The 10,831-nt window shown below is 38.5% G+C and overlaps 1 protein-coding gene across 1 annotated transcript; it reads left to right on the top strand.

The window, feature by feature from the left end:
- The first annotated feature begins 9,185 nt into the window (after positions 1-9,185).
- Positions 9,186-10,016, top strand: LOC149249439 (peroxidase 52-like). The gene is made up of 2 exons (XM_089456253.1): positions 9,186-9,519; positions 9,631-10,016. Exons 1-2 carry the CDS (start codon positions 9,310-9,312, stop codon positions 9,805-9,807), a joined length of 387 nt encoding a protein of 128 aa, XP_089312379.1. The 5' UTR covers positions 9,186-9,309; the 3' UTR covers positions 9,808-10,016.
- The last annotated feature ends 815 nt before the right edge of the window (positions 10,017-10,831 follow it).

Raw genomic sequence — 10,831 nt, 5'->3', positions numbered from 1 at the left:
CTCAAAATTTCCTTGATGTTTACCCACCATCATGCGGGTGTTGCGCACAATGCCCATTTCAATGCATTGAATCGCTGCTGTTCTGGTACTGCACTTTCAAATTTTCTCAAGAATTCATCCACTGTTTTCAATCCATCATATGTCGGTAGCTCTCTTACCTCTATTGTCACGCAATGCAGTGATCTAATCTTCATGTTGCAATTCAGTGTTGTCACTTCGTGCAATCGATTTTGCCATCGCTCTACTTCTCCGTCTGAATTCGAAGTGTAGGAGCTTTCGCGCTACCATGAGATTCTCCCATCTGTAGTCGGATTCACCCAATCTTAGTCTCGCGCAGTTATCTTGTAAATACAATCAAGATCATCGTCGCTTTCATCGTCTCACATTGGTTCAGTTTAGCGTACTCCTTCTGTTGGGTCTACTACGCGTACTAAATTTTTCTTGAAGATCATTATGCACTTCTTCAGGTTGATGACTCCGTTCATATCGGTGGCCCAGTCTATTCCTAACAACGTGGGATAGGGATTGCTGTCATCAACAATATCTATTACTTCAAAATCCACTTGCGCGCTTGCGCCTTCAGTATCAACTGTGACCCCTTGTAACCTTCCCATGGGCAAAATCTTCTGTTGGTTCGCCATTCGTAATTGAATAGGGGACCATTGTAGCATGGGCCTACCCATGTGTTCCCATGTTTTCTTTGGGAATACTTTCATTTCCCAACCCAGATCTAGAATTACTTGATCCATTTCATACTCACCAATCTATGTAGTCAACCTCATTTCCCTTCTAGTGCGTAATGCATGCTTCCCCAATCTCTGGATGATGCGTAGTTCTCGTGCCCCCATGCACCTAGTGATCAGATCCTATAGTCCTTTAACCACCTTGTTGTCACACAGCAGTTTCATGCATGTCTCCAAAAAGGTAGTAAGCATTGAAGGATCCATTCCTGGCTCTGGTTGTTCCTTACTAACTAAATTGGAGGCCTCCATAAAGCTCTTCTTAGCTTCCATGAATGTCTCCTTTGTGCGTTCTAAGTCAAACTCGGGTTCCTTCACAGGAGCCGTGCGAACCCGTGTACTCTCCTCTAGTTGTTTCCCCGTATCTTCTCATGTGTCCATACCAATTCTGAGCATCATGTTTACATTCGGGTCCTCTTCGTGCAGCTCAGACCTCATCATTTGTATATTCTGAGTTGGAGGAGGCTAGAATACCCCTTTTTCGCGCATCTTTGTGATCAACGTAGGATAGTCTATTGTTTCATGATCAAACTGAGCACAATACGAACAGGATATCCTTGTCGGGTTGGTACAATCATGGGCATAGTGCCCTTGCCATCTGCAATTGTAACAAATTAACTATCTGTGGCCTCTTCCTAGTCCCATTCCACTTCGTCCTCGACCTCACCCTTGAAATCCACCACGCGCCATCCCTGCATCTGGGTCAAGGGCTCGCATTTCGGTTTGCATCATATAGGCTGGGGTCTGATCCATCATTAGTTCATAACTATGGCGAGTGCACTCATCGTGGCCTACCGAACTATAGAAATTACAAAAAAATTGCTGGGGTGTCTGTGTATATTTATGCAGTAAATGAAAAATGTCCGTCCTGTGTTTCCTTCCTATCTGATAGATTGCACACCATAAAGTGAGTACCACACTCAGCCCTGCCTATGCCTCTGGTCTCAACAGCATTGGTCGTCCTCCTACCAAATAGTTCACGAACACTCGACATTGATCCTTTTCATGGCCCTAGCCTTTGCACTTTATGCACCATACTTCTTGACGCACCTCTGACACAGTGCCCTATCCTTCTTCAAGCTTTGCATTTCCAAACACAAATTTTGTAGTTGTGTGTGGATTTGTTGAACTCCCAACCCAAGGTCTTGTATCGGGGTCTAATGCAATCTCATTGCCATTTCCAACGCTTCAGCCTAGGTGGAAAGTTTCTGCTATGACAACACCATCCTCAAGTGCGATGACAGAGATGCTACAAACCATGTGCGATGTTGTCCATCTTTCAACATCATATTGGGTTCATGGATTGTACTCTTCAGTCGTTGATCTAGATCCTAGGGAGTCTCACCTGGGAGCATCGCAATCTCTTTAAATCCGATGATTGATTGTGTTTCTGACTTTGGTATGCTAAAATTCTTGTTCAGCACATTCTGGATCTCTGCTATCCCTACGTTTGGGTGGTCATTAGAACGCTTGATATACCATGTTAATGTGTGATCTTGCAGCACGCTCACCAATGTAGCCTTCTTAATATTATCATCCATGATACCTTGGGCTTCCCATACTACTCTTACCACGAACTAGAATTGGTCCAGATCTTCATTCCCTACTCCTTTGAATATTGGTAGCTTGATCATGCTCGGCATACTGAACTGTGGAGGTGGTGGTGGTGAAGCCGCGAAATGCATTGCTTTATCAAACTGATCGTACTTCTCAGAGATACCTTCATGAGCTCTTCCTCGCTCTCTCGTGAGGGTGAAATTAAGGGACTATTTCCTAATTCTTTGCTGCTTTTGTAGCTTCTTCCGCTCCGCGTAGTCCCAAACATTAATGTATTCGCATGACCCTTTTTTCACATAATAGCATCTTAATCCAAGTATTCAAAGATTTAATATATTTACCTCACTGTCCTTTAAGGAAGCGTTGTTCTTCTTCGTTGTAGCTCACAATCGTGTCTACCACAAACTTAGTGATAAATCCCCCTATTATCTAGTCGAGCCAAAGGTCCACAACCCACACAATCTTATATTCTGATGCTTCTAGTCTGCGCACCAATTCCAAAGTCCACAATATCAGTTTGTTGAGCCTACACCTTCCCTGGTTGTATGCTAACTTCGCGATCCACTCATACAGCTCCAAAGGAAAGGATGCAAAGAAAATCTCGTGGATTTCCATATACATGTAGCACTCCAACCACTTTTCCTTAGATACCTATGGATTTCTATTTTCCTGTGTCACGAACTCGTTAGTATTCTTGTCCAACCACTCTTCAATTTCCTTCTTTGTTGGGCTCGAGTGGCATGACATTAGACATCCCTTACACAGACCCCGGTCGTGGCAATGGAACCATTTTTTTGCTTAGTGGGGCCTGACCTAGGTCCGGAAGTAAATGGAACAGTTGATGTAGGATTTACCAGTTAACTAATAAAAAGAATATGATTTGTGCATATATGCATTGCCTTTATTATTACCACGATTAAAGTGCATATAAGTCACTTTGATGATGGTGAAATAGGTAGAGGAATGATAAACCATGCCATGCAACGTAGTATCAATGTGTGAAAAGAATAAATAGTGATTTCGATATCCGATTGCTAGTAAGCAAGTAGGCATTACAGAATTAAACCTTCAACACTGTGGACAAAGTTATGAATTATCTAGTACTCTAAATAGATGTAAAGTAGACTTAACTATCGGTCATTAGCCAACAAATCTAGACTTGATAAAGTAAAAAGAGAAAGCAACATTTTAGTTTGAAATATATGCAAAAATGGAAATAGGATGTGGCTGCAAGCCTATATAAATATATATATAAGTTATCCTAAGTTATAGAAGACTCATTCTCGAAATCAAAATTACAGTGAGATCACACCAGTACCAAAATTCTTTTAACATAACTAAAAGTACCTTTGCTAGGAATTTTCAAACGAGAGGTAGTCTATAGAAGTTTCTGATCTCACTACACTTTGGAAAAATGAGTGTGAGACAAGAAGAACCAGGGAAACCCATCAATGAGCTAACATATAGCCTTAGAGGAAAAACATTGAATAAGCCGAGAATAAGGAAATTCATTCTTCCAAGTATGCAAATCTGGAATAATGCTACCATTACTTGGAATTTCCAAAAAGGAGTCTAGAAAACTATACATACATATGACTTCATACATGCGATACATATGTCCTGAATTATATCAGGCATTCAAACTTGAGTAGTAGACCCTTGAGTCTACGAGAAAAATAAATAGACAAAAATAGAAAAACCAATTGGCACCAAGGGTGAGGTGTTGGAAGGCTCCCTGAGACCTTTGATGAAAATTTATAAAAGCGCCATAAACTATAAAAAACTGAAACCTAGTAGCACAACCATAGGAATAACTATACATCAGAAATGGATTCTAGTAAGGTGAGGGTGGATTCGAAGCAAGACCAACCTGAAACCATTCAAGTGCAAATTATATATCATTGCCCAAATCGAGTGTTGCAAAATTACAGGTGATGCACAAATACCTAACATACCTGCAAAGAGGCAAAGAAAATGTTAGTATAACAAAAAGATAGAATCCCTTAAAAATTGCCATGGAAAAACATTGCAAATAAAAGATTAGAGGGGTTGACTGGGGCAACCAAGAACCTTAAATGATGAGATTGGTCGAGGGAGGGTTGCCAAAGACCCAAATGCATACAGGAGAGAAGCATCTGAGTTCAAGACGAAACCCTCAAACATAACTTACTCGAATAACTTCTAATCATGGTATAATGTGTGAACTAGTGTATGGGAAGCGACATGAATGGAATGTCAAAGAAACAATGATTGTGTTCTTTGGAGTTATTCCAGTTCGCCTTTGCATAGGAAACATTAACATCAATAATCATGAAAATTGGAATATAAAGTCAAAGAAATCGGATGGAGAGAAACTCGACCGAGGCCCAACAAAGACGCATACCAGAACCGATGTAGAGGGCTCGCTTTAGACAACATGCTGTGTCCCCAGTTTCCATGCAAGATGTTTGGAATTCTTCAAGGGTTGTAGTGAAATTACAAGAAAGGGATAAAACGAAATCGTAGATGGTAGACAAAAGAAGACCAATCCTTGAGAAAAACTAGAATGCATGTAGTCTCCTCGGTGTACAGTATTAAACTAGTGGGGAGGCACACAATGAAGGGTGGAATTGTGTGAAGGCACAATGAGCTAAGGTATGGGTAGAAAATCCCCTGTCTGAGCGAAAATGGAGCAGAAAAAAGGAAGCGGGGATAGGACTAGATCACCAAAAAGGGTTAGGGTTATGAATAGAGGATCATAGCCATAGATTTGATCCCAAAACCTCTAGATCATAGATGTGTCCTTGAATAAATAAACACGTAAATTTGAGCCCTGCCTTAACTCCTTCTCATGGATTGTGCACAGGTGGAGGCAAAGTAGTGGTCCGAAGTCTATTGGAAGGATGACTGATAAGTACCAATGGTACAAGGTCAGTAGATAGAGTAGATCAATCAGAACGTGTGGACAACGAGTGCCGTTAAGGAATAGGGATAGGTGTGATGCCACCTTGTCCATGAATAACTGAGAGACCCTAGATCCCGAACCTTCAACTGTCGAGGTGTAAATGAGTTGTAAGATACTACCTCTAACCAATAAAGGAAAACATAGTTAGTCCCCAGGGGTGCACCATAATCGAGATATAACATTAGGGAAGATTAATGATGGACACAAACCTCACAATGAAGATATACATGAAACTTGTGAGGGAAGGTTTTTGAAAGTCTTCATAAGGTGGTGCATTACTAAAACCCCTTTCAACTTTACCCATATATGAATATAGTACATAAATTTCAAGAGAAAGAGAGTCATATGTAGAGTATACATTAAAAAGACAATGCAAAGAAAAAAAATTATTACTAAAATTGATGTATGTGTTGAGGTTTGTTATAAATGGTATGAGAGCTAGAGTTCTACTCTGGAGCCTGAATAGGGCCATCATTATTAATAATTGTATTCGAAATATTAGTTGTGTGAATTATTCTGATGTATGTTGGGTGGTTTTGCAGTGAATCTGAGTTACTGAAAAATGATGGAATAATCTCTGCAAGATAACATAGGTGGGGAAGAACTGTATGTGAAACTGGGGGAAGAAGGTAGTACCACCTTATCTTCCAAGTTTGTAGATATGGTGAAGACTCTACAACTAGAGTTAGCACAACTCTGGAGCAGTAATGAGAAACTTTCGAAAGCCAACGAGGAGCACGAAAGCTTAATTAGAGACTGTACTGAGAAGTCTAGCCATAGGAGTGTGGATACATAGGGTATGAAGAAGATAGATTCTGAAAAGTCAGAGAATGGAGGAGATTCTGATCCTGAGTAGCCAAAAGTGCATAAGAAAAGGAGAAATTAAGAGTTACAAGGAGAATTTAGGAATATCAAACCACAAGTGTTTGATGGAGGGAAAGAGGAAGATGTCAAATCATGGTAAGCCTACACTATGGTTGGAGGAGAGGAAGATTGTTCAAATGTTAAACGAAAGGATGATTTCATGGGAAGAATTTCGGAAGCAATTCAAGTCACGCTATCTGAGTGAACGATATTATGATGACTGGGCTTAAGATTTCCATGAAATGAAGTTTGGGAAACTGGCCATGGATGAGTTTGTAAATAAATTCACCAACTTATTGAGATACCTGTCTTGTTTGAAGGAGGAAAAATCCAAAATCCAACAGTTTTTGAATTGTTTACTAGTCTCCTATAAGGAGAGAATTTAGTTTGATAACCTAAAGACCACAGATGAGGTGGTCAAGATGGCCAGGTTGTGCTATTAGCAATTGAAAATTAAGAATGAAGGTGGCAAGTTATGGAAGATTAAAGAGGGCAGCAGAGTCGATGGGGGCATGAAAAAAAAAAAACCACTCTACTTGAAAAAATTGGTAGAGATCATCAAAAAAAAGAAGGGGGTCAAAGGGGAAATATATTTACCTGCTGAGTCTTATACCAGTTCGAGGATCACAGAACAAAACAACAAAAAACCAAGCAATTGTATAGAACCGTTAAGATGATGGGGACGTGGGAAGGCATATAGATATGAGATTGTCCACACAATATCAAGTCTTTTGAGAACATATAGGTAGTTCATGAGGCAACCACCGTCAATGATGTTGCAAGGAATATACTTAGAATCAATGCAGCCTTAGAGAATTGACAAGTTTAACATTAGGCAACAATCCTGGAAATTGAAGGTAATATACTAAACCAACCTATGTCTATTTTGATATATCAGGGGCTAGTTTAAGTCATATCAGCCCTTGAATTGTAGAAAAGTGCAATCTGAAAACATAAAAGTTAAAAAATGTATGGCTGGTTCAACCAGAAATCGAAACCAAGAGGAAAGTGACCAAACATTTGAAACAATGCTTGGTTGATTTTAATGGGTATTCCTCAATGGTGGATTTGAACCTTCTCCCTCTTGGGTCATATGATTTGTTGATAGGTATGGATTGGTTAGAACTAGAATTCACTGTTATAAATTGTTTAGAAAACACAGTGACATGTGTCAATGTGTATGGAGTCAATAAAATAATTAGAGGAAAAGCAAAACCCATATCAATCTGGTAGATTCTAGCGTTACAGCTGAAAAGAAGTGTCAGAGAAGGATGCCAACTCTACTTGGCACAGGTAGAAACCAGAGAACAGTTGGTTGAAAAAGAAATTCTGGAGATAGTATCGGTCATTAAGGAGTTCCTAGATGTATTTCGAGAAGAGATTCCGAGATTACCCCATCTTCATAAAAATATATTATAACATATTGCTTAAAAGATAAAAGTATTTTTCAAACCCATTGTGTGATCTAGAATACGAAATTTCACATTCTAAGAAAAGATATTAAAAGCCATGTGAAATTATAAGAAGAGATATTAAAGCATGTTTTAGTGGAATAATAAACCAAAAATAAATAAATAAATCTTAAGAAGAATCAAGAAATATGGGAGGGGTTATGGCTTTAAAAATTAAATAGATATTAAAATTTTAAACTAATTTAATCTCTAGGAAACTAATATAATATTAATATAATATAATTAAATTTTTATTTTAACAAATTTTTTATTTTTTAATATTTGGTTTATTTATTAATATAAAAGTGTAATAGATAAATAGAAATTTTAGGAGATAAAAGATAAAAAAAAGAGTTATTAAAATTATAGAATTTAATGTTATCAAATATATTTTTAATTCACTTGTATAAATGAGATGAATGTGTAATTAAGTTAATATGATTTTTTAATTGTTAAATTATTATAATTAAGTTTTTTAAAATTTATTTGTTTTGAATTTTAATTTAAATAGAGATTCATTTTAATTATAGATTTAACAAGTATTGAGAGGGATCAAATCTCTTGTAGTGCAAGCTTGACGAGAAATTTGATGAATATCATACTTGCTAGATTGATTGCATTTTAAATATATAAATACATCTTGAAATTTTAAAGAACTTGAATTATATATGCTACACACTTTAAACTTACAATTCCAAACAATTATTTGTTAAATTTAGACCATATTAACCTAAAAATATTTAGAATTGCATTTCATATTTGATTCATTCCACACATTTAACTTTGTTGCCACATATTTACATTTACATTTCGTATTTGATTCATTCCACACATTAAACTTTATTGCAGCATATTTGCATTTACCTTTCGTATTTTATCCATTCCACCCATTTAACTTTGTTGCCACAAATTTGCATTAGCGTTTTGTATTTGATCCATTCCACACATTTAACTTTGTTGCCCCATATTTAGATTTACATTTCGCATTTGATCCATTCCACACTTTTAACTTTGTTGCCGCATATTCGCATTTACATTTCATATTTGATCCATTCCACACATTTAACTTTTGATTCATATTAACTCGTGGCACATGACGTATAGAGGTCACAATTGGAACGTCTACTTTGACTATCCTCACAGCAAAAGGCCCCTTTCAATTGTGGACTTTGGAGGATTCTTGTGTCATATTTGACCGATACAAATGATTGCCCTGTATTTAATAAATAAATTAGGGACAGAGATTGACGCTGTCAAGCGAAATATATACAGATATATATCGAAATGGTTTTTAGACCGAGTCCGTGATTGAAACGGATATATATGACTATTTAGATGTTTAGGCCGAGTGGTATATGACTATTTCGGCCCGTGTCCGTTCTTGGAACCTCACTGTTCTTTGCCCTTCCGCGGCTGCGCGCGTTTTACTTCAATTCATGCACCGGTATACTCCAATCTATCTTCTCGTCAACACTAGCACTAGTATAAATTGATGAAACCCTTCCATACCCATATTCATTCCAGAACGTGTGTTCCCGATCATATAATTTATCCCTACTTGAATTATCTCCTGCTTGCACAATCATCTCCATCTCCAGACTGCAGCAAAATATATATATATATATATATATATATATAAAAGCATTATTAATTTGATAGGATTGCATTGAACAACCATCTCCATCTCGCAGTTAATTTGCTTTCTATTTTATTGCATTGGATTGGATTCAAGAACAGCATCTCTCTATCAGCTATGGCTTTGCCTTCTCTTCGAGTGATTTGGGGCTTTGTCCTCTTGCTCATCCTGGCTACTGCGCACGCACAACTGACAGCCAATTTTTACAAGGAATCGTGTCCTAATCTCGAAAATTTGGTGATAGATGTGGTGGCCCAAGCGGTGAGGAAGGAAGCTCGAATGGCTGCATCTCTGCTGCGCCTACATTTCCACGACTGTTTTGTCAATGTAAGCTATACTCCTCGCACTTCTGCTCCTCACACACTCTCTCTCTCTATATATATTTTTATTGGCTATAGATAGATAGATAGTAATTCATACGAGTGTTTGAGTGAACAGGGGTGTGATGGTTCCATTTTGCTGGATGACACCTCTTCATTTCAAAGCGAGAGGAATGCGGGCCCTAACGTCAACTCTACGCGAGGTTTTGAAGTCATAGACGCCATCAAATCCACGGTGGAGAAAGCATGTCCTGGTGTTGTATCCTGCGCCGATATTCTCACCATTGTTGCTTGAGATTCTGTGGTCTTGGTATCAATATCAATACACTACTCTTAGATATGATTATATGTTTAAAGAGATGCAATTAAGGCTTATCATGCATATACATTGTGTATTTGCGTAGAGCGGAGGCCCTTATTGGGAAGTGGTACTGGGAAGGAGGGACTCCACAAGCGCTAGTGTAGACACCGCAAATACAGATATTCCTTCTCCAGCATTTGATGTGAATCGACTTGTTTCCACATTTCAAAATGAAGGCCTTTCTCCTCGAGACATGGTTGCACTTTCAGGTACATACTACACACACGGTCCACATGAGTATATCAATACAAAACCTATAGGTATATTGAGCTGTGGAACAATTATAATTAACAACATCGACATGTATATATATTGTACAGGCACTCACACCATAGGACAGGCACGCTGCGTAGTTTTCAGAAACAGAATCTACAATGAAAATACGACCATAGATGGGCGATATGCGAGTGTGGTGCAGGGGAGGTGTCCCACCTCTGGAGGAGATAACAACTTGTCGCCTCTAGATTTTGGTAGTGCCACCAGGTTTGACAACCGCTATTTCACAAACGTGGAAGCAAAGAGAGGGCTACTTCATTCCGATCAACAGCTCTTTTCGGGTGGGGACACTTCTATAGCCTCCATTGTCCTCTCCTATGCAGCGAATCCTGCAACGTTTTTTAATGATTTCCAGCGAGCCATGATAAACATGGGAAGCATCAAACCCCTCACTGGTACCAACGGTCAGATCCGCACCAACTGCAGAATCGTAAACAGTTAATTGCATCCGATGGCAATTCATCCGCCTACTCTACCCTACGGATACGTATTCATTTACGAAAGATTCATAAGATCCGTGCAAATTTGTAATATTCGCGGTTGTGACTAAATTTATATGTTACACATTCTTTCCAACACGTCTGTTACATTATTTATTTATCTATCTGCATTCTCTTCCGAAGGTGGTAAAACCTATCAACTCAGGTGTCAAACCAACAGTGAGGACAGCCATCTCTGGCTG

This window comes from Pinus tabuliformis, chromosome 7 (genome assembly GCF_031772625.1).
Source record: "Pinus tabuliformis cultivar Carrire ecotype Pingquan chromosome 7, CPIR1, whole genome shotgun sequence".
Classification (NCBI taxonomy): Eukaryota; Viridiplantae; Streptophyta; class Pinopsida; order Pinales; family Pinaceae; genus Pinus; species Pinus tabuliformis.
Note: the sequence above shows the minus strand (reverse complement) of the source record. Positions and strands in the feature narration are given on the sequence as shown.